Source organism: Corapipo altera, unplaced genomic scaffold, assembly GCF_003945725.1.
Source record: "Corapipo altera isolate COAL_440 unplaced genomic scaffold, ASM394572v1 48b, whole genome shotgun sequence".
Lineage (NCBI taxonomy): Eukaryota > Metazoa > Chordata > Aves > Passeriformes > Pipridae > Corapipo > Corapipo altera.
In genome coordinates, this window is record NW_020884884.1 from 14,789,074 (window position 1) to 14,813,179 (window position 24,106).

General features: G+C 41.3%; 1 protein-coding gene and 2 long non-coding RNA genes across 3 annotated transcripts; 2 read left to right on the plus strand and 1 right to left on the minus strand.

Moving 5' to 3' along the window:
• Positions 1-2,985: 2,985 nt before the first annotated feature.
• On the minus strand, positions 2,986-5,051 carry LOC113946232. The gene is made up of 3 exons (XR_003527358.1): positions 4,185-5,051; positions 3,487-3,636; positions 2,986-3,087 (listed from the first exon to the last, which is right to left on the minus strand). It is a non-coding gene; the product is annotated as an uncharacterized LOC113946232 (long non-coding RNA).
• LOC113946233 lies at positions 3,083-3,843 on the plus strand. Its single transcript, XR_003527359.1, has 2 exons — positions 3,083-3,191; positions 3,630-3,843. It is a non-coding gene; the product is annotated as an uncharacterized LOC113946233 (long non-coding RNA).
• Positions 5,052-5,331: 280 nt separating the features above from the next.
• FAM98A (family with sequence similarity 98 member A) lies at positions 5,332-23,232 on the plus strand. Its single transcript, XM_027641546.1, has 9 exons — positions 5,332-5,428; positions 5,653-5,731; positions 8,617-8,765; positions 10,320-10,454; positions 13,277-13,461; positions 15,671-15,751; positions 17,062-17,178; positions 19,703-19,870; positions 21,374-23,232. The coding sequence occupies exons 2-9, from the start codon at positions 5,679-5,681 to the stop codon at positions 22,118-22,120; spliced, it is 1,635 nt and encodes a 544-aa protein (XP_027497347.1). The 5' UTR covers positions 5,332-5,428; positions 5,653-5,678; the 3' UTR covers positions 22,121-23,232.
• Positions 23,233-24,106: the final 874 nt, after the last annotated feature.

Here is a 24,106-nt window from a genome sequence, read left to right on the forward strand (position 1 = left end):
GTGCTGTTTGTTTAAAAATTATTTTCTAAAGAGAATTAAAAAAGGACAGGCTACTTTGAGGTATTAATAGTGGCAAGAGAGGGCGCTGGATTCTGAGTTCTTGATTCCTTTGGCTTTTATGGCCCTGCAGTAATGTAGTTTCTTTATCACTTGGAAGAGCTGCTTAAAGTAGGGAAAAGGGCTTTTTAAAGCTCCTGTCTCTATACTTAATTTGGAATCTTCTAGCTATTTTTAAACTCAGCTACCGTGTTAAATTATTCATGCAAACTTTTTTGTTATGTGTTCACAGAAATGTCTTGTTGTTTCTTTCTGCAAGTATTTCACTTGAAGGGAGACGGTGCTGTGTTTCACTAACAAAAAATGTCCTGACAGCAGCTGCCAAACACGTAAAAGAATAAAGACAAACAACAGACAGCCTGCTTTTTTGTGCAGAGATTTATCATAGCTGTTTATTATTCTAGAAAATAATGTGTGAGGGATTGCTTTACAGTATGGGTCATCCTGCTTTATACATGATGAAAAAACACAAACTAGTTTGTTGCTGCTGCTGAGGGACTAACACTTTAGAAATACTTATTTTCTCCACACAATGCTAACATGTTTCCTAGCAGTGCTGCCTGGTAAGTCGTACCCATCAGGATAATCTTAAGTATTGAATTGTCAGCTCTGAGCGTGTTGTTGTGTTGTAGATCATCTCCCTTTCTCCTTATTTAATTTGCTCCTGCAGAGGCTGACTAGTAAACTAATTACCATAGCACTGACATCCTTTGGCTGATAGAGGTGTAATCCAGGGATGGATTCAAACATTGTGTCTAGAAGGGACAACCTGTACTTTAATTGTATTCGAAACATCAGAGTAGCAGATATCCAGCTACTTTAGAAAATACAGTAAGCATGCATTTCTGCTGATAAGTCATTCAGGAACTTGGGACAGTATAGCTGATGAAATAATTAACTGCCACACAAAGGCTGCATTTTAACCATGTTCCTTAGCAAAAATTACCTCCTGCCTGCAGGAGATGCTAAACCTGGTAGCCTGACAGCTATGAAGCTGCCTGCATCTCCATCTCCCCGGGTCCAGCCAGTGTCAAGGCTGAGTGTTTACTCCCAGTAGGCACACACACAAACATGTCTGGGTGTATGCACATGGCCAGCCACACAGATGAACACACATAAAACCAGAAAACAGCATTTCTAAAAACGGAAAGAGGATCAATGCCATAATCATGTTCCCCTCTCTGGAATGAAAGTCTGTTGTGGAACATACATCACGACAAACAACAGAGGTCCCCTCAGTAACGGGATGCTCATTTATCCTATAGCCGTTCCCAGATCCTTGTTCTCTCCAGCTGCAGACACCTGGTCATGCAAGACCTTAAGGCCCACGACCAGGTCAGGCTGCTGGCACTCAGACCTGCTTGCACCCACAGACACAGGCACACACAGACTATGGATTTCTTCAACAACTGGCCTTAGACAGTCCACCCTTTAAACTGGTCCTGGTGCCCTCTCATCTCTACTGGGGCAGAACCTTACAGCACAGCAGTAAGGACTTAGGAGTCTGGGAGCTGAAAGTAGTCAGAAGCTGGAAGAGTATTAAGGGAAGTGTCCTATGCCACTGTCCTGCTCCTGATCTTCCTGTGGTACCTGCTTTTAGTTATACTACCAACAGGCTACTCAGAGCATGGTCTGACCCAGAACTGACGTTCCTACACACCTGGCAAATACAGCTGTATGTCTGGCAGCCAGTGGTCTTTTAGCTGCAACACAGTGACTGGATTCTGCTGCATCCAAGCACTCTGAAAAAGCTACAGCATCCTCAGAGAAATCAATAAAAAATTTGATTTTGGTGATTATCACCACTTTAACATGCACACTCTGCACCTTGTAACACTCCAGTGTGTTTCATGCTTTTCCACAAGTGCAAATTTCAAGATGCCTCTGTCATGGGGATTTTTGACAACCACAGAGCAAAGAGGCAAGACCTGAGGTGGGGTGGTGTAAACACTGAAAATAATTTGGCTGTAATGAAATAAAGCCTGCCTTAAGGTTGTTGTCTCTGGCCAAGTTTCCTATGGAAGTGAGGTTTAAACCATCAGGGGGTGTATGTCTTCAAACTCAGTGACCTGGGCAAGTTCAACAAGCTTCCTCCACACTGGCAGTAGGTTCTTCTGGTGCAGAGGGGCTGCAGCCTTATGTGTTATTAGATGTGAGAGAATCTGCTCAGGAGGAAGTCTCCTTTATCTTCAGTCAGAGCTCACATCATCCCACACACCAAAACCAGTCAATCACAAAAGGCAAATACACAGGAAACCAATTGTCTTTGTTAAATGACAGCTGGCATCCAAGCAAGTAGAAAACCTCACACCTCTCAGAATAAATACTTCTGGGCTGTGGAGCCCCAGGCCACACAGGCTGCCAACTTCCTTAACCTGTGTCTCACAGCATGAGAGCACCTGACCAATATCCACCACACACATCCACATCCCTCCAGGGCTAAGGGGGCCAGAAGGGGTTTACAGTGGTCCACTCCTGAATGGAGAGGATAGCAGCAGCCTGGGCTGGTTTGCTTCTTCCCATAGGGGAAATTAGTGTTACATGGCTTTCTCAGTGCTGGTACAGTGTAGGCAGTCATGTATGGCTCCAGCCAGGACACTGCTGTGAAGCTGCCTGAGAAACACATCAACTCCCAGACCTACAGCTCCCTTTGAGTGAGGAGGGAAGTAGCTGTAGCAAACTCAGACGAGGGAGAGAACAAATATGAGGAGAGCTGAGCTCAGTTCTGCAGGTTGACAAGTCTGCAGAGCTTTGTGTAGCACATGGAAATCTACCCCAGTTACAGCTCTGGTGTGAGCCAACAGCCTGAGCGGCTGCTGCTCCCAGAAGTAACCATTCTAGAGAGTTCTGTGATGTCATTGCACAATAGCAAACTGCTTAGGACATTATTAGTTTGTTCAAGTAGCACTTGTATGCCAAACAAAAAAGTAACTGTCCAATGTTGAAATGGATTTCCTCTGGAAGGGCCAGGATGCTGTACAGTTGCCATTCACACCTCTCATGCCTCCAAAATCTGGGTGATGAAAAACCCTACATAGATAGGAAAAGAAAAAATCACAACTGACGAGACACAGAATGACAAAACAAAGCTCTCTTCCCTGTCCTTAGGAGAAAATTGTAGCTGCCTGCTCCAGGTTAGCATCACACCTCCAATTGTTCTCCCCAGCCACAAGATCCATATGGTTTTCAAGAGACTGCTGGTTCCCGCAGCACAGAAAGGACAGTGATGCAGTTGCAGAACTAAGTGATGCAAATGGGAGAAGATGCCTTCCAAATTGTCCCTACCATGCAGTGTTGGCACAACTGAATGAAAGAGAAATCTATTTATTTCTTTCAGAAGGCAGATGTCATCAGCTGAGTGCCAAGATGAATACAACCCTTATCCCTTGCCTATGCTTATCTGAATCATCATGTCAATATGGCATTTACCTGCAGTAAATGTAGATGACAGCAAATGTTCCTTTGAAATTAGCACAAAATCCTCGCTTCTCAACATGTGCAGATTCAGGAGTGGACACAGAAACAATGTCCATATAAGAAAATGAATTTTTTCATGTACTGCTTGCTCCTAGTCCTTGCCTGTGGGAAGAAAAAAAGAAGGTTCAGAAGTAAGGGCTAAATGTTATGAAGACCAGAAGCAGCAGCAACTGAGGAGCAGGGCCAGACTGGACATACGGCGCTGCTTTGTACACTTACAGCTGTGCAAGCAAGGTGAACTCAACCATTATATTAAAAAACCAAACAAATAATCAAAATCACCACCACCAACAAAGTCACAAACTTTCAGCAGCAGTGTTGAATTTGTGAGGAAACAATCTAATCCTCCAAACCCCCAACTTAGATTACCCACGAGGCAAGGCTCCCAGGCAAAAACCTGGTAATGCTTTGAATAAATTCCAAATGAATGGACTAGAGGAAAAGCAGCTAATTCTTAACAGCAGTGATAAGACAGCTTGTCAGAAGCCTTAATTTCTTTTTGTTTTTAAAAAAATTGAAGTAGCCTAAGGCTACCCTTTACCAGCCACTATACAACTAGAAGCAAATACACAGAGGAAAGCCATATTATTTCTTTCACATTAAGATTTTAGTCTTAGGGAGGTAGTTTTCCCATAAATGTATAGATTGACCAGTCTTTAGTAGCAGAACTGGTGACTGAGCTGTCTGTTAGTGAAGAATTTCTACTCCTTCGAGGTACTGTTTCTTTATCCTCCGACGTATCTTGAGGCTACAAGAGGCTTCGTACTTTGACCGCAGCTTTTCCTCTTTATGCCTGCCGAGGGCAATTTCATGAAGTACAGGACTCCTCTCCTGCAGTATCCGCTCACTGCCGGTGAGGGACTGGGATTGCTTTTGGCTTTTCCTGGCACGGCCCAGCCATCCGAACAAACCCCTGCTTTCTTATCCATGCCTCCTTTCCAGTACTGATGTGCTTTCTGCGGGACTGCTGCATCTCAGGCAGGGGGGCAGGGCTGCCTGACAGAGCTGGGCAGAGCAGGCAGAATTGTCCCCTGTAACCCTGTAACTTAAGTTTTCTGTCAGTAATGATGGATCTGTATCCACGTGCACGGCCTTCCCGCTGAAGATGCTGGCAGCTGAGCGACTGGAAGAAGTGAACGCTGTTACACCCCTCCTCTGCCCCAGAATTTAAAATAATTTTTAAAAAACCGCTGGCAGCGCGTTGCCTCGATGGGCTTCACTGCCAGCACGGAGCCCTCGGCATCCCCGAACACCACGTCCCCACCGGGACAGCGGGGCACCACTGCAGACTGCGCCGCCGGGGCGCGGGGTACAGGCGCCGCCCAAGGAGAAACGAGTCCCGCGGATCCAAATTATTAGTTGAACTGAAACGATTTCGGTTTATCAATGTCATTCTCCCAGGGGCACCCCCCGCGACAAGCCTCGCCACACGCGAGGCATGCCGGGATTTGTGGTCCCGGCGGGACCCCGCGGGGACGCGCTCTCGCTGCGTGGCGCGGTTTGACCCTTCCGCCGCCCCGTCCTCCCGCCCGTTGCGCGACGCCGTTCGCCGCAGCACATTCCAGCGTGGGCCCCGCGGTGGGGAGAGGCGTGTTCTCCTTCCGGGTCTGCCCGCGGTACTGCCTGAACAGAGAAGTGCGGTCCTTGGCTCGTGCCGCGCTCCTGTCCCACACAGACACCCCGGTGTTCGCCCTTGCGCCCCCCGTCTCAGCTTCACAACACTGCGCGGCTTGGCCGGATAGGCGGAGCCTGGCGCGCAAGCAGGCGGCGGCGGTCAGGCACGGAGGCGGCGGCCCGAGGGAAGCCGGCTGAAGCGCGAGGCGGGGGCCTGCCCGGCTCGGTCCCGCCCTGACATGCCAACCCGGCAGCCGCGGGCGCAGCAGCTGCGAGCGCCGTGCGTGGGGAGGGAGCGGGGCGGGGGCGGCAGCGGGGCGGTGGAGCGGGGGAGCAGGAGCAGCAAGAGAAAGAGAAGAGGGGTTGGGGCACTGGGGGCTCCCCCACTGCAAGGCGGGGTGTGAGGGTTGAGCTCCCCCCCGCGGGGCCGGGACGGGATGGCGGGGGGGATGGCGGGCGGCGGGAGGTCGGGTGCGGGTGGCGCTGAGTGCCACTGTCGCGCAGGTCCGCCCGCCGTGCCCCGCCGCAGGATGGAGGTCGAGCTATTGGAGAACGACGTGCTGGAGTCGCTGGAGGACCTGGGGTAGGTGTGCCGGGCTCCCGGTGCGGACTGAGGGCGGGAGGGCGGCCCCGGCGTGGGACACGGCGCCACTGCCCGCCCCGCAGGGCCGCGGCGCAGGGCAGCGCCTGGAATGACCCCTTTCCGTCAGAGCTGTCCCCGAACCGGGCCGGTGATGGTGCCCCAAAGGCCAAACGGGCCGGTTTTCAGCTCTGCGGCCTTGGCGGACGTTTCACGGCTCCCTGTGTGGGGGTTTCCTTGATCCATGCGGTGCCGTCTCGTTGGTAACCCCTCTGTTGGACAGAGCGGCCCTAGCTGAGGGTGGGAAGGGATAAAGAGGCCCTTTAAGATGTCAGACAAGAAGAAAGCTTTAAGCGTTTATATTGGGGGAAAAAAAAGGAAAAGAATTGCAAGTGACAGAGGATCTGTCCCCTTTACATTTTTTTTTTTAGTATAATACAGCACAGGAAATTTCTGCTGTTTAAACCTGTTACTTTGTCACAGTCAGTAAAAGTTATATAAATATGAAAGGGAGAGCTCGGAGAACATGCCCTGCTGTGAGCTCCCATGTCTGTAAGCTGTTGAGAGTTCAAAAGGCAGCTACAATTACACTGCTGCTGGTTCTGTGCAAACAGCTGTATTTACTCATATTGGCCACGTTCCCATAAATCACTTTGTGGCTAGAGTCATTATGCTCCAACAAAGATTATATTTCCAGGCTAAGCTGGTGATGCTAGTTCCAAAGCTTGACAAATAGGCTTCTGTTTTGGCAGGTATTTCTGTGCCTGAAGTGTGAAAAGGTCTCTGTGACATGATGAACGCACTGTGATTGGCTCCTGTTTTGTTTTGTGTGTTAAGAAGGATATCAGTGGCTTGAAGGACTTGTGATTTGTGCTCCCCTTCTTTGCAATTATAGACAGAAAATGCTGTCAATTTTCAGCATAAACAAATAAAGTGAACAGTGAAAGCAGGCGAACAGATAAGTCAGATCAACCAAGATTGGCAGCAAAGATTGAAAAGAAAATTGGAGGACAAAAGACATGAAACTTCAACAGTAATGGTAACAACTGGGAAAACAGCTGCATCTATCTGAAGGGCTTCTGTTTCCTGGTGTCTGGAAAGACCTCTGTTTGAGGTTTTATGCTTTGGCAGTACCTCCACAATTCTTCATGGTTCGGTTTATTTTTTCTAATCAGATCCTGAAGACATTTCTAATATATTACTGGATTATTTTTTTTTTAATAGCTCTTCATGTCAAAGAGCTGTTTCTTTTTGTAATTGCGCTCAAGGTGTTCAGGTAGTGGCCTCTTGCCTTGTAAATCAGTTTGTTGAACTGTTAGAAAAGCAAACAGACCAGATAGCACAATGTTACCAAAAGAGGAATGTAGCTCCAGAACATGTGCAATTGGCGAGAAAGGAAGGAAAAAGCTGCTTGCAGTCAGGAATCTGCAAGTTGGATTATTGGCCAGATAGATGTGTAGATGGAGTCATAATTATCAGAGATAACACAGTCAAGATGTCTTATCTGTCAAAGAGAAACTGTAGAAAAGGAACCTCTGACATGACCAGTGACTTAAATCCTGATCCTGCCAAAGCAAAAGGGTTGTCATCACTTCCCTTCTACTTTGATCTATAACTGGATGCTTCTGTTTTGAGCCCCAGATGTTCCTGTACATGTGTAGGTCTGAAACGTCTGTGGGATGGGTCTTAAACTTGCTCTAATCAGCTTCTTGGGAGTGTCCAGCCTACTGTGGTCATGGAGTAGGGTTGTAATACATCAGATTACAGTTTTCCACCAGCTGCTAGTAGGTTAACTCTCAAGTCAAGCTGCTCTGTGAGGTAAAAGTTATTTTTGAGTGTGGCTGCATCATTTGAGTTGGATGAAGTAACAGACCATTACAGGGAAGGCCACATCCTTTGTATGTGACATTAAGGACGAGAGCAGAGTGAGAAGAATAACATTTCAGTTTGCACTCTCAGAGATTTTTGTTTTACTCCTGAGTTTGCTAAGGGTCACCTGGACTCACTGGACTGTTTTGATGTAGTGGAGTGACTTTACCCAGGAGTTTCAAAGAGGGATTTTGGTTGGTTATGTGCACTCTTGGATGTCTTTCTGATTTGGGTGCAGTATATCAGAATAATATTGTGCATTTTTTAAAAAAATACTCTGGTAAATTCTGACTTTGTACTTCCACCTGGTTAATAAGGCAGTCTTCTTCCTACTCTTCCTCCTTCCCCTGAGAGATTATCGACAAACAGATGTCCTGAAAGCTATGTCTTCTAAGATATGATCTGTAAACATTCTTACATTAGGTCTGATTTTTGGCTTACTTTGTTTATGCAAAGAACTAATTCTGTTTATTTTTCTTGTACCCCTTCAGGGAGGTGATTTTTCAAAGGAGGATATTGTTATAGAGATCACTTTTGTAACATTTGTATCAAAGGCTTTGTTTTGCATGGCAACCCTTTAGTACATGATAGGAAATGACAGAGAGGATGGACTTGTTCAGCAGTAATTATTCTGCATACTGTAAAGCAGTATGTAGAGTTCGAGAATGATTCTATGAAACTGCTTTTGCCTTGGATAGCTGTATTGTAAGTAACATCTTTCTAAAGAGATGGAGGCAGAGAAGTATAACATTCTCGAGGATGAAACCTTTGATGATGACTTTTGTGACACAATCTTTTTGGCAGTAGGCCGATGCACACGGAAATACTGAAGTTTACTCAGGTGTTTTCAGTGTGCTTTTTGTTGCAGTTCAGTGCAGGAACACCGCCCCTTCAGGTGTTCAGCACTGCAGACGTGTTGAGGGTGTAACTCTCAGTATGTGTGCAGCGTGAAATAAATCTATCAAAGGACATTAGTCACAGCAAACATTAATAAGCATTGCTTTTGTTTTACTTTTCAGTTACAAAGGTCCACTGTTAGACGACGGAGCGCTGGCTCAGGCAGTCTCTCATGGAGCCAGTTCCCCCGAGTTCACCAAACTCTGTGCTTGGTTGGTATCTGAGTTACGGCTCTTCTGCAAACTAGAGGAAAATGTGCAGGCAACAAACAGTAAGTAGCACAAACATGCACTGAATGTGTGTTCTTGTGTGCTGTAAAGATTTGGGCTCACAGTATCTGTTGTACCAAGGAGTATTGTCTGCATGCTGCCAGATTTTGGATATTTTTCACCTCAAACTTCCCTAAGGAGCAGCCAGTAGATATTGAAATAACAGTGGGGATCAAACAGTCTTTCTTGTGAAATTAGCTTTTTCTTTTAATTGTTCCACCATAGAGTTTTTTTAAAACTCTTAGATGTATTTAGGGAAACATTAATACTTGTAGAGGTTTTATTAGATTATGAGAACACTTTTATTTCAATGCTTCTGTTCGTAATTTTTATGTAAGAAATACCTACAGTTCAAGGTAACATTCTCATGACTACAATAACCACATTTTCATTTTTGGTTACCTTAATGCTGTGCATACTATGATTTTTCTGTCTTCATGAAAAACTCTGAGAAGGAGCCTGAAATTGTTTGTTTATTGTTTTGGTGGAGGATGCAAACTTTAGTTTTCAAAAAAATGTTGTTTTTGGTCAACTAGTCATGCCATTCTATAGATTAAATTGTTAAATTTATATGATAACCTGTATTTCTTAATATCTAATATATTAACTCGTAATGCCTTTATGAGCTTAACTTTCTGTTTATTCAGTGGCCAAAGGTTGCTGCCTTTCACCTCAACATCTGTTCTTTTCCTCTTTCTTTCTGTGTTTGACATGTTCATCCTTTCTTCTTTGAATGTATTTCACTCCCTTTCCCTATAACAATACAGCATCTCACCTATTCTAGTAGTATAGGGTTTCTCCTGTATGTTTTGTGTAAAAATACAGTCCAGAAGTATTCTAACACCTATTCCAAATTCTCTAAACACGGCAGTAGAAAAGTGTTGGCTGAGCACTATCAAGTCCTGCCTTTATTTTGTGTGCCTTGAGTTTGTAAATAACAGGCATTTGGGGCTGAAGTCTCATTTCAAAAGATAAAAAGTGTTACTTCTCATTAGTCACTATTTTTTTACTTAACAAATTCAAATTAGTTTCAGTAATTTTTGACAGAAATATCAGTCAAAGGCTTGGTTTATGTGACTTAATTATTTTTAAAGGTATTGGTATGAAATAAAAAACGTTGACAAACATGATCTTACAGGGAGAAGCAGTAAAAACTCATAAGGAGAACTTATAAACCATAGTTATTATTTATGACTTTGTCAGAACTCTTATACATTTGTAGTGGGAAGAGTTAGTTGATATTTAAAGTATGCCTGTAAGATTTGACTTTTTTAGTGTCACATTTCATTGTAGAAGTTGTTAGTACCTGTCTTTTGTAGGGGGAAAACTACATCAGTGAAATGTAATTTTACAATAATGAAGAATGTTATAGTTCCAAATAGGTTGTGGTGTGTCTTTGAGGAACCTAAAGAATGCATTTGGCTTCCATTAAAACAAGGTTTTAATATTAAATAGTGACTGGAACAAAGCATGTATTTTTTTAAGTAGCTAATTAATTCTAATCATAGCCCCATATATGTTAGCTGTATACAAATTATTGTCCTTTTCTTTCTAAGGTCCAAATGAAGCAGAAGAATTTCAGCTTGAAATGAGTGGGTTGCTGGCTGAAATGAACTGTCCATATGCATCATTAACATCAGGAGATGTGACAAAACGCCTTCATAATCAAAAGAACTGTCTCTTGCTGCTTAGTAAGTTAAAAGAGTGCTTGCAAGCAGATCTGGGTTTGTGCAAGATTCACAGTATTGTTTCTTACACTTAATGAGATACTGTTTTGTTTACCACAATGTGCCACAATGTAGTTACCTAAAAATATGCATTATTTTTTTCTGTAATTTGCACCATCAGAATATCACACTTCTGGTTTTATCAGTCAGTACAGAGCCAGTATATGATGGAAAATATTCTGAGTATTAACCTTTTCACATTTGCTAGGAAAAAGCCTGACCTATTTCTCAAAAGGTACACCAAAGATGGAATCATTTGAAGACTTCTACCAGAATTTAGCAACTGAATTTTATTTAGAATGGTTGTAAAAATGACCACTATCATCAGATGTATCATCATTTTGGAGCCCCCAGTGTGATGACTTGCAAGGTGCAACAAGACTTGCATTTTCCTACACTGACAACAATTGTAATTGTTGTGAAAAAGAGAAAATGTTTTGTCCCAGTTTCCAGTTCTTTTCATCCTCTTCTTTTGTAAATTGCTTGAGTGTTGCTTTCTGCTGATTGAAAGGAAATTAATATTACCGGTGGTGATTTCTTCTGTTTTCCACCCAGTGGATCTCAATGACTGAGTTGGTTTAATTTCTGCCTAGGAAATGTTAGAGGAAAAGAAATGATTTGGTTACTTGAATAATACTGATTCACGTTAAAATAAAAAAAATTAAAGTGTCAGAGTTAGAAACTGTAGTACTGGTTTTAATCTAATCTTTAACATAATGTTTTATTTGCTTCCTCAGTTGCTGCTGATTCTATAACCTTTCAAAACAAATGTAGTTCTGCTTTCAGCTGAGATGTAAGAAATTACAGAGTTTAGATTCCTGTATTTCAACAGTAGGAGAAAGATGAGTAGACTTAATCTGATTTTTTTTATTTATAGTATGTTCAAAAACGTCAGATGAAGTGAGATAGTTGTTGCATTTAGGATGTTTTGTAGCTCCAACAATTGGCCCTTCAGCTTATTTTCTGTAAGCCAAGCCATTCAGTAGGTTTGGCTTGTCTGTGACACACAGTTTATCCCAGAGGTCCTCTGTGATGTACGTTTTGGTAATATAAGGCCATGTTCAGGAGCTGAACTCTGGTATCCCATCTGGCAGGAATGCTGTGTTTACTGTCAAATGTGAAATTCCAATAGTGCCAGACTCCTTTTTTGTGTACCATGATAGTTGCATAGCTTTCTTCAACTGCATTAAGCAAACTTATTAGTTTTCCTGTTGTATGTGAGCCATAAAACAGTATTTTTCTGGAGAAACAGAATAACTCTCTGTAATGAAATGCCAGGGTATTTTGCATTTTAACAAAATGCAGCACAGTTTATGCCAATTGGAAGATGTAGCAGAATTGCTGGGAGGGAAAAGCACCAAGTAAATATAAGTAGTTCGGATTGATTGCCTTGGTGTGTAAGCATGGCTAGAATACAATATTAAGTACTGGTGTCTGCAAAAATAAAAAGTTTCGAGTTGGTTCAGAAAAGATCTGCTAAAGACTCACTGTCTGAAGAACATCTGTCTTACAGCGATGGAGTTAAAAATTTCAGTCACTGTTAGAGGAGGTTGAAAGTAGCTTAGATGTGATCTCTGAATTCTTCAAACAAAATTCTGCTCTTAGTTTTTTTTTTCAGGAGGCCTGAAAAGAGTGTAAATAATTGAAAGTTCAATATAAGAAAAACTTGTATGAAGTACTGTTGAAAGAACTTAAAAAGGATTTTTCACTGCTTTATATATTCTAAGTATTTTCTAATTTATAAGGTGTTCTGTGTCTAGCGGAAGACGTTCTAGAAATTTTGAAGAAATTCTAGAGATCACTAAAACGCTGTATTCTTTTCTTAATCTTTTTATCTGTCCCAGTTTTATAAGTAGTAAACTGCTCTTGCATAACCATGGGTTTACTTCCCTGCTCACAAGTCTCTCTGCAGTATCTGTTTTTCAATTCTTATTTTTAGAAACATTTATTTATGTTATTGCTAAGGTCAGTCAGTGTGATTCATGGTAAAAGTATTGGTTAAACCTGTGCATTTTTTAAAATTCAAACTTTAAAATTGTGACAACTGCAAAAAAAACCTGTTTATATCACTGTAACTGATACCTGATGCTGAAATTTTGGGTTTATATCATGTTCAGAAACTGTAATTTTGATTTTTCTTTTTTCTTGTTTGATAAAGGAGTTCTAATGTGGTAATAGGCTCTTGCAGTTCTGATATTGAAGAGAACTGCAGGCATTCTAGTTTCTATTTTCATCAGTTAAAGCCTTCCTTTCTGAAGTTATTGTAAACCTGAACTCTCAATAGTAACTTTAAGTGGGATTATTTTTCCGCTCTGCATTTTGCCTGGGGAAGTCGAGGAGATTCCTTCAACATTTCACTTCTCTCTACTCGTTTGCTTGCTTTCTTTCCTAGAACCTCAAGGAGTGCTTGCTTGCCTCTCCTAAAGTGCATATCCCAGTCACTCCTCTGACTTGGTTCCATGTTCTCTGTTTCCTATCTTTGCTGGGCTAAGCCTGAAGGAAAAGAGCTGTGTTCTCTTGAACTCTGGGATTAATACCCGCTGGAATCATAGGGATTTTTGTTGGTTTGTACTAAACCTGTCCCCTGTTTGTTGTGTTTCTAGCATTGGACTCAGTGATTATTAGAAATATGAGTGTTCTGTGGATACAAAAGTTCTAGCCCACACTCTATCTAAAACAGACCATTTACACATTTTTTTGGTTGTAAGCACTTGAGTTTTCACTGGTTCTAAAATGTTTTAACTCTGCTATATCCGATGCTCAGATCTAATTTTTCCTTCCCCCAGCATACCTCATCTCAGAACTGGAAGCTGCCAGAATGCTGTGTGTGAATGCCCCTCCTAAAAAAGCCCAGGAAGGAGGTGGCAGTGAAGTCTTTCAGGAGCTAAAAGGCATATGTATTGCTTTAGGCATGTCCAAGCCTCCCGCCAACATAACGATGTTCCAGTTCTTCAGTGGAATTGAAAAAAAAGTAAGATCCAAATAAAGGAAAATTGGAGTATTTATGATGTTACTGTTTTGACATAAAATAGTTCTGCTGCCTGGGCGAGATTTGTCTCTTGTGAAACTCCAGTGTTGGAATTGTGAAGGAGAGTTATTATGTTATACTGAGTATGCCAAGAGTCAGGATTTTGAAAATTAATTTAAAGGCTTTTTTCATGCCAAGGCACAAGTTCAGGGACTATTGTATCACTGCCTTCCAAGGTGACTGGTCTAGGTTTTAATGTCATCACTCTTTGCAGAAGACGTGAAAAATGCTGAGCTTAGGCCTCAGGAAGAATGTTAAAAAGAAGTATCTTCCAAGAAATACACCTAGACTAATTTTTACAGGAAACTGATGTTTTAAAAATGTTTATGTTAAAAGGTAGTGTAACTAAAATTTTCACCTTTTCCCTATGGCTTTATCAGTTCCTGTGATTCCATTTTTTTTTGTTCTTTACCATTTGTGTGTTCCCCAGGCTACTGTAATTTTTTTTAAAAAGAAATTTACTTTTGATTGAGTAACTTTTGTAAAGCAGAGAAATGAAATGGTACTGACTGTCCAGTGCACAGACCAAGGGTGGGAGACAGAAAGCTTTTAAGTTGAGTTTAGGGACTTGCAAAGTAGGGTAGAGCAGAACAGCAGAAGAAAACCTGTTTAAAGAACAGACATGATTGTAAAGCTCCCCAAAATACTTTGAGTTTGATTGACCTGTTTCATTGTCCTTAAACAAATCCAAGCAACTGAAATAGTGTTCCATTTCTTTGCAAGAAACTAGTTTGGTTTGACAGGAGGAGGAGGATGGTTTTCCATCAGAAGTCGAGGCTGTAGAATGGAAGCAGCTTGTTTTCTGGTTTTGGCACTGTCGTGGGTACTAAATAGACACATAAGAAATCTGTACTTCCATTTTCTATAAAAGGTAGAAAATATTCATAACAATGAACAATGCTAGCAAGCTTTGCTGTTTAAAGAAACTATAGAAATACAAGATACCAAATAGATCAAAATCCTTTTAATCTGAGAATTCTGTTACGTTTTACTAATACACTTTTCTTCTACATTGTCTTGTAAGGTTAAGTGAATGTTATCTCAATTACATATCAAAAAAACCCTGAACAGTCCTTAATAGCTTCATAAAATACACCAGGAATCTCTAACCTACAGGGTTTTTAGAAATTTTATATAAGGTGCAGTGTTTACAGTCCACATACTTCAAATATTGGTAGGATTTGAGGAGAAAGTAAATCTGACTAATAGCTGAACAACTTAAATTTCACTTTGTAATTCAAAATACATCACTAAGCAAAATGTGAAAACTTAACATAGGGTGAATATTTTGCTCTTGACTGTAAGATGATGTTTATAAAAAGAGAGTCTCCTAAAGTTTTGTACAGTTTGGAGTAGGATTTTTGTATAATTGACTCTGTTTGTTAATGATCCACCATATTAAAAAAAGAAATTGATGATACTTGAATGAACTGCTACCTCTGCTATTTGAAAGAACTTAGGTTTAAAATCTTCAAGTTAAATAAATTTGGCTCAGCAGCATTGGAAAAGTAGGTCACTGAAAGTCTTAAATCAACTGCTGGAATGAACAGCAAGGAAGTTGAAAAATGTGGTTTGCAGCAGAACAGAAGTGAAGTTGTTTTGTTTGGTTTTTCTTCCAATACTTTGGTCCAAGTTTTTGTCACTGCTATTTCATTTCTTACCCCTGAAGTCCTCAGAAATTTTGAGATGTGATAGATTATCTAAGTTGTGCCCAAACTTTTAAAATGGAAGTTAAATTTTTGTATTAAAGATTTTCTCCTTTTGACTGTAAAGTGAGGTCCTTCTTTAGTCATGTTATGTTTCACATAATCTTAATACAGTTTTTTGATAGAAGTGTGGAGGATTTTCTAAATTAAAGAGATGACGTGTAGAATAATCCCTCTGCCTTCAAAAGGACCTGTACCTCATGGTAGCTTTCTGTTTTATCTGTAGATCTATTCTATAGTCCCTTCTCTTAATTTTTAAATAATTATAGCTGAGACTACCAGAAATATAAAAATAGTTGCTTTCTAAAAGAAGCGTGCTTGGTTCTCTGGAACAGAGAAAACAACTTGTCGTACCTTTGACTGTCCAACAGTCCTCTCCTTTAATTTGAATCTTGAGAAGCTATTTTTTTTAGCCAATGCTTATATTCTTATATGTCTCCTAACAGCTGAAGGAAACTCTAGCAAAGGTTCCACCTAATCACGTTGGAAAACCTTTATTGAAGAAACAACTGGGACCAGCTCACTGGGTGAGTAGTTGCAGGTATTGGAGCCTGTTGCCCTTTTCTGGGTGTACGAAGTATTGATCTTGATTCTGTGTGTTGCAATATGATTTTTCTCTTTCTGAAGAGAAGAAGACAGTTTCTTGCAGTATAACATACATATTGGTACAATAAATGTTCATCAGTTGATAAAATCTTACTCATGAATCTGTATGTCCAGACGCAGGGTAAACTTCTCCAAAATAAAGGCAATTTACATATGGTGACCAGCATGCTTATGCAGTAACTTAAACCTTCCTCTCTTGCCCTTTGCCAGCGCTGTCTGTGTGACCTAACCTTGCCGAGATGGTGTCACATCCCCTCTTTTGGCTTCTTTGTAGCCAGCTTGTGGGTCTGTCCATAATTTCCTTCTCTTTCTCTCATTTGGAGTAGTCTGCTTCCTCAATAGCCTCTCCAAGAGGCAGTGAGTATACAGGTGGGAGCTAGGAGGGGCTGTACACCCAGGCTGCAGAGGTGAGGTCGCTTCCAGCTGGAATTTGTCACCTGCTGTTCTTGCAGGATGGTGCCTGGGTTAAGCACTGCTACTGCACTGGCACAAAGCTGTGGCTACTGCTGCGAGACTGCAAGTCTCTCTTGTGTCTCTTGCTTAAGGCTGTAGCTCATCTACTCCCAACACTCTCTTTCTTCCAACTGTTGTTTTGAGACTGAAAGTGGGCCCCAGCACCCTCGTCGAGACAGGCTTCAGTCAGTACATAAATTATTTCCCTAATGATGCATATCTCACCTGTTGCTCTGACTAGACACTGTGTGCTACCAGGTGTGTTTCTTGTAATGGCTTTTCCCTGTAGGGCACTTTGTTGCCTTGCCTGTATGCAGACTGTGCTTTAATCAAGATCCTCTTACGGTACTTCACTTACTGTTTTTCCTCTATCTTTGTCCTTATTACTTTTTAAGGAGGCAGGGACTCTCTGGTCCCTAGGACTTACATACAGCCTTGCTTCAGCTTAATGCCTGTAGTATTTTCTCACTTTTACTTCTCTGTCCTGATTGGTGTTGAGAAATGCCTTAGCAGAGTATGCAGTTTTTATGGCCCTTCTGAAAAAGACATCTGTGGTGTTAGAAATGGTAGAAGGCTGAACATAGCAGAGCCTTTGAAGCCTTCAGGAAAATTGCATCAGCGGGCATGGCTTGACTGTGAGTCCATTTGACAAGGCAGATAACTGCAGTCTTAAGCCCTGCATACTGTCTCTGTCGTATTCTCTTTCATCCACATAATTTAGTAAGTAGAAACATTTTATCTGTAATCTACAGGTTATGTTTGCAAATTTTTGTTTCAGGAAAAAATTGAAGCAATTAATCAAGCCATAGTCAACGAATACGAAGTCCGAAGAAAACTGTTGGTCAAACGTTTGGATGTTACTGTGCAGTCGTTTGGCTGGTCAGATAGAGCTAAGGTACAAACAGCTTGCTGGGAAGTCCTGGTTGGTGGTGACACTTTATAATAAGTATCTCTGGAAAACTGCATCGTTTCATCCTTTATGAGTAAAAAAATAATTGCAGGCGTTGTCCATTTTTCTTTAGAATTTCTGAAGAAGTTTATGACAATGTAAGATGACTAAAAAAATTTTACTTAAAACTGATTTGTTGGATTTTAAAACAGTATGTATAATGAGAAGATGGTGTGTAACTATACACCAAAACCACGGGAAAAGAATAGAGAAGATTAGTGATCCAGCCATGTGCTTTCAGAGTACCATAATGTGAACCATTAAATGCTGTCTCTGTGTGATGGTAGAAAAGCATCTTCCTATTGACTATCCCTTATCTTACTTTGTGCTGTCCACAGTGATCAGATTTCCTTATCTCAAAGTGTGTCTGCAAGCACAGCTCCACAGATGCACATGAAAAAAACTGCTAAGGCACTACTTGTTCTTACCTCCTAGACAGGGTAATATTTTATGTGCTTCTTTTGTCTTTGAACTGTGCAAGTGGCTGTGACATGAGATCTGTTCTCTCTTGAGTATGTAATACATATTCTGCCTATAAAAGGAATTACATAGTTTCCTTAGTTCCCGTGTTTCATAGTGAAAAAGAATGACAAGATTTAAAAAATAGTACATATAATTTATTTTCTAGGACTAAAACAGATATGCTATCATGCTGTTAATTATGCTGCTGACAGTGTTTGAGATTGAGTTATTAGTGCCAAACTGTGACACATAGAGTCATCAGTTGTTTTTCTTGATAAATTTTTTAATCAAAAAGCAACGGTACTTTAGTAATAAACTATGGCCTGTCCCCTTTTCTGTTTTGTCACCTGAGTAGGACTTCTACTGGTGTAATATCTCTTAAGCCTTGTATTTGTCAGGTTTTTTAGTAGATGACTGAAGAACTAGCTGATTGTTTGAGTATTTTAATAGTGAATAAAAATGAGTAGAAGCATGGATTATGTTTAAAAAACAGGGACTTCTAATTGTGTTATAACTTTGGCATCCATATCCATGCATGTTTGGGTTTTTTTCCTAGGAGAATTTTTAGATGCTTTTGAACTTGACTAGCTTCAAGAAGTCTTTTCACAAAACCCACAAATTGTGTATACACATTTATATCTATTGAAATGCAAATCTTTTTTTTTCAGACAAAAATAACAAAATAACAATACAGAATTGAAGAATGTGGCTATAGTATTCCAGACATGCAATACAATTTATTTTAACAGTAACTTCTAGCATGAGGTACCATATTCTTTTTTTATTTGAAAAGTATCAGAATACAGTAGTATGACTAAATAGCCACTTCTCCAGATAGTAGAAACAGCAGAAAGAAACCCACTTTGTGGTCTATTATTAGGGGGGTTTTAAGTGAAAATTTCAAGTTTCACCTAAAACAATATCATAGCACCAAAACACTGTGCTCAGAGCTCAGTCAAACTTACTAGGGAAAAACATACTAGTACTCTGGTGAATACTTTTGCTTTTCCTATCTTTAGCCAATGTCATGTTCCAGTTTTCTGTCTTTAGCTGGAAAATAGGATTTTAGGATTTTAAAATGTGCTCCTGAGTTTTTTGCCCTGTTGAGATATGCTGGAAAACCTGGTTTGCCTATCCTCACTTCTGTCATCTGGGATCCAGACAAAAAAATGTTCGGATTACAACCTGGTTTATCCTAATTGCATCCCACATTACACTCTGTTGATAACTGAAGAGAGATGTAACTGGTGTATTAGCTCATGGCTGATAGCACAGATTTCTATTGTGTCTGTCAGCTAAAAAACTTTTGAGGTGTTCAAAAAGGCCAAAACGGTTAACACTGAAAGGCAGTAGAGAAAGAGAGACTGCATACAAGGCAAAGTTGAGTGTAGGATCTCATTCCTCGTTTGGGCACTAAGTTTTCAAGACAATGGACTGAATTAGAACAAGCACTTGAAAGCTTTAGTTCTACCAGTACGTGTTGATGCTTTGTCTTTGAGAAGAAGCTGACTGGAATGAAGAGTGGAAAGAGTTAACCTTTTTCTGCTGGTACAGAGTTGGAGATGGGGTGATGCTATGGTCTAACTGGAATGGGTGCAGGTCAGGGTGCAGGCACAGTAGGAGGTCTGGAGGCTAAACACAGATGTGTTTCACTTTCAATATCTTCTAGACATTAGCAGTAGTTCATACAATTATATGACACACTTCTAGTCTGTATTTGACTGCCTGAAAATAATGCAGTCTGCTTGTATATGTCATTAAAATTGTCAACTCATTGGTGCCTTGGCAGTTCAGTCAGAATAGTGTTTCCTATTTACTTTAGAAATTAATTTGACAAATGCTAGCCTTGTTGCAGGAATTCTTAGTTACAAAGTGGTTTTCACTGGTTTTATATTAATTCTTTGTTCTATTTGCAGTAGTGACTAGTTCTTCAGTGCTGATTTGATTCTTTTGGTGAGGTGTCCTATTGCTTTAGCTGACTGGGCTTTGTTTTTCTTCTCTTCAACAGAGTCAAACAGAAAAACTGGCTAAAGTCTACCAGCCAAAACGTGCCCTCTTATCTACTAAGTGCACTATATCCATAGCAAACCTCTTGGCAGCTCGGCAAGATCTGTCAAAGATTATGAGAACAAGCAGTGGGTCCATCCGAGAGAAGACTGCATGTGCCATTAATAAGGTACCTTTGGTGACAAATGGTTTGTTTTGTTAGGAATATTTAAGTAACTTTAATGTAGTAATACATCCTACTTTTTTTTAGGATACTAAGTGGAATTTGGAAATAAAGGATAAGAAATTCCAGACTATGCATCACTGCATTATGAATACTGGAATTTTAGCTGTTTAGGTTTACAGTGCCCCTTCTTTGGGGCAGTAAAAGATCGCTGAAATATCTTTTATTACTTTCAGTGGGAGCAGACCTGCTCTGTCTGATCAGAATTACTGAAGTCATTACACTGCTGCTACCTAATTCTGTCAGTGTGTCTCAAATAAGACCTACATAATAACTATGTTTCTGGTCTATGTAAATAGAGTATATTAAGATCGCAAAGCAAGGATCCCACAAGTTAGATTGTCATGGGTACACAGATAGATGATAATCAAGGATGTAGTTCTAATAATGACATAGTAGGAACATGATTTAGACTAAACAACTTGCTTTGTTTCAAAAGTTATGATTTTACAGTAATAGGCTCACAAAAGCATACATGCAGAACATGAAGCTCAGTAGCTATGTACAGCAGTGTACTTGCTGCTTTAAAAACTGTGGATATAGATGCATGCTTTTCCACCTTCTGAGTACCAACTGTGTTTCAGGTAAAGCTGTAATTTAGGAGAGAATAGTGGTGTGCTGATTTGACAACAGCCCATCCACCCCAAAATAATTTCGCATCTTTTTAGTGTTGTTGGAGTGTGGAGTGTAAGAAATTAAGTGGTAAGACAGGTGTGACTGTATCATAAGATTGTATGTATGTTTTACTAGAAACGCAATACTGCCCTGCTGGTGATCCATATTCTGTTAATTTATCTCCATTATCAATATTAAATGTTTTCCAAGACAGTAACATGAAATAACAAAGTAGCATACTTCTGTTGAAGTTCTTTTGTTATGTTGTTCTAAAATGTGAAGCAGTGCAAATGTCCTGCTCTAAGTCTTGCTAAATTCTTAAATCACACCATACTTGAACAGCTGGAGACCTGTAGAGCCTTGCTCAACTCTGATTAGTGCTGTGTGACATCTGTCTATTGTTGTGTAAGTTTTTGCATGTTCTTACTGAAAAATTGAATTCTTTACCCCCTGTTTATCAAACCAATGGCTTCTACAGCAAGTCAGAGCACTAGTTGAGAGCCTGTGTTGCCCTATGCTTGTTTGAGATTAGCAGTCTGCACTAGTAAGCAGTTAGGTGAGCGACTGTATTGGTACTGCCCGTGCTGGTGTGCCTGCTCTGTGAACAAAAAACACAGGTCTCCTGACTTGTCTTGTTAGCAGTGCTTCAAGTACTAGATAATCCCTGTTTAATTTTTATTTACTGGAGACAGGGTTCTGTCACGTTCAGACAGACAAAAGTTTACCTCTGGGTATAAAAATTGCAGAGTGGCTGCTGTTTGTGGTGTGTATCAGTAAATGGACTCTTCTGTGAGGTGTTAAAACTCCTATCACAGTTCTCCCTTCCCTTTGCAGGTGCTAATGGGCAGAGTGCCTGACAGAGGAGGAAGGCCCAATGAAATTGAACCACCACCTCCTGAGATGCCACCATGGCAGAAAAGACCAGAAGGTGGTTCCCAGCAAGGCGGTGGCAGAGGAGGAAGAGGTGGCTACGAGTCTTCCTATGGAGGGCGAGGAGGTTATGACCATGGGGGTCACGATCGAGGAGGAAGAGGAGGCTATGACTCATATGGAGGGCGAGGAGGTCATGAACAGGGAAGCCATGATCGAGGGGGACGAGGAGGACGTGGTGGTTATGATCATGGCGGCAGAGGAGGTGGAAGAGGAAACAAGCTTCAAGGAGGCTGGACAGATGGCGGAAGTGGTGGCTACCAGGATGGTGGCTACAGGGAGAGCAACTACAGAGATGCAGGTTTTCAAACAGGTGGCTACCATGGTGGTGGTGGTGGCTACCAAGGAGGAGGCTATGGTGGCTACCAGTCGTCGTCTTATTCTGGAAGTGGCTACCAAGGGGGTGGTGGTGGCGGCTACCAGCAAGACAACAGATACCAAGATGGTGGGTCCCACAGTGACCGAGGGGGTGGGCGTGGAGGAGGAAGGGGCGGCCGTGGCGGTCGTGGCCGTGGAGGTCAAGGAGGCGGCTGGGGGGGCAGAGGTGGACAGAACTTTAATCAAGGAGGGCAGTTTGAGCAGCACTTCCAGCATGGAGGTTATCAGTATAACCAGTCTGGCTTTGGACAAGGAAGACACTTCACCAGCTGAGGCTGCTAAAAACTTACACTTCAGGAGAGCTCACATAACAGAAACCTGGTTTCAGAGGCCTTACTTAATTGCTGCTTGAATTAGTTTGTACAGATTTGTACACAGCAGGTAGAATCTCTTTGGGATGTTTTCCACTGAGCAAAGTACAACTTTGTGTATTCTCCCCACCCACCTCCAATCTGTTTGAATTAAAGGCATTCTCACTGCTCACTGCACCCTAAACATCGACTAATAGCCATGCTTTTTGGAAGTTGGACTGGTTCCCTCTGCTCAAAACACTTTTGTTCTGAGTCTGCCTGCTGTGTTTGCCTTCCATTTTGATTTAGACCTGCCAAATTTGTCTATTATAATACCCAATAGAATTTCTGCATTTTTTTGCCCCAAGTAATTTTTCAGTTACATGTTCTAATATCGGTTTGGAGTATTGCCTTTTGACTTGCTGACCTCTTGTTCTAGTCACGGTGACATTACACGGACGTGCGTGCACACACCGTGAACTCCCTCTGACGAACAGGTTTTTGGTCTATTATATGAGCTCTACTGTGGGTACCACGTTCAGTAGCCTTATTTCCTGCTAAACAAAGTTTTCCCACCCGCTCAATTTTGAAGACTGACTGCCGCCAAAATCTGCAAAGATCATTTCAAACTAAGCTAAATTGTGAACCGATAGTGTGTGTAGGCCTGTAGTTAGGTGTAGCAATTCAAACTGACCTGCATCCATCCAAAACAAGTTGCTTCTCCTCCAAACCTAATTTTTACTTGAAATCAGCTAGAAGAAGTTACAAACTGAAGTTTATTTTATTTGCAAGTTAATACCACTGGCTCAGCAAATCTAGGGCAATTTGTTTTGGGGGTTGTCTTTTCAAAGAAATGCACTACGGCCTGGGAAGATTAGTTCCTGCCTGGAGGAAGCCCTTTTATTATTGCTGCAGAAAACAAAACCTGGCTGAGTTTGGTGTTCTGACGTTCGGGGTTTTTTTTTCTTTACTGAAAGCCACATAATGCTTCTTGCTGGGTTTTTTGTGTACATAAACGTTGTCAAGCTGTGAAAGGAAATGGCTGAAGGTGTGCTGTTGTATAAAAGGTGAGCAATAAAAGTATCTGTATGTTCACTTTGCTAGTTTCTCTTCCTTGATTTAGTAAGAAGCAGTTACTACAGTAGCTGGAAATTCATGGGGGTTTGTCTGCTTCATCTTTTTACATTTTAATCTGTTTTAGATTTTGTAGTTGTCCCAGCTGTACTGTACATTCTGTCCTTTGAGAAGCTGTCAGAACAAGAGCATATGGGAGGAACTGATTTTCAATTGCTCTGAGTTTTGTTCTGTTCCTCCCTGTGAACTGGGGTAGCAGCATGTAGTACTGTCTCTTGATGTGTAAAGTTATTCTTAGACTGTGAGCATCTCTCTCCCAGGTAATGCTCCTGCATGCTGTGTGAATGTGGTATGCTGCTTCTGGGAACTCTCCTGATACTCACCAGCCTTGTGGAAATGTAGGTTCCTGCTACTGTGCTCAGATCACTGTAGCAGAGGCTGTGCTGATGGCAGAGTCTACCTGACATGTCCTTGGGGCTAAATCCAGATTGATACAGACAGGAGGAGTTCCTTGGCTTACTGTAATTGCACAAGTATTTGAGGAAATCCGTGTAAAACTGGTGTTGCTGTAACTTAAGATAATCGTGTAAATAAGCTGATAAACATTGCTTAGAACTGATTTGCCTGTATTTCATTCCACGGTCAACCTGAAAATCTCCTGTTTAATTTATTGAGGCCACTAGATGCTGCTAGTGATTCATGGGTTGGAGGCAAAGGTCCCTGTGAATGGCATTTGGGAATCTGACTTATTGGCTCTTCTCCTTTAGTGTTTCGAACAAATTTAACAAGCCTGACAAGGGAAAAGCTTTCTATATTGAATCTAGGTCTTTGAGGATCACTGATCTAGATTTATCTCTGTGTAATACCGTTCAAATTATGAGCATCTAAAAGTGAA

Excerpts from the sequence above, each read along its gene's own strand:
- FAM98A (XM_027641546.1), top strand. The coding sequence starts at position 5,679 with ATGGAGGTCGAGCTATTGGAGAACGACGTGCTGGAGTCGCTGGAGGAC. Across the intron at positions 10,455-13,276 it reads GAACTGTCTCTTGCTGCTTA|CATACCTCATCTCAGAACTG; the intron begins GTAAGTTAAAAG and ends TCCTTCCCCCAG. Across the intron at positions 13,462-15,670 it reads TCAGTGGAATTGAAAAAAAA|CTGAAGGAAACTCTAGCAAA; the intron begins GTAAGATCCAAA and ends GTCTCCTAACAG.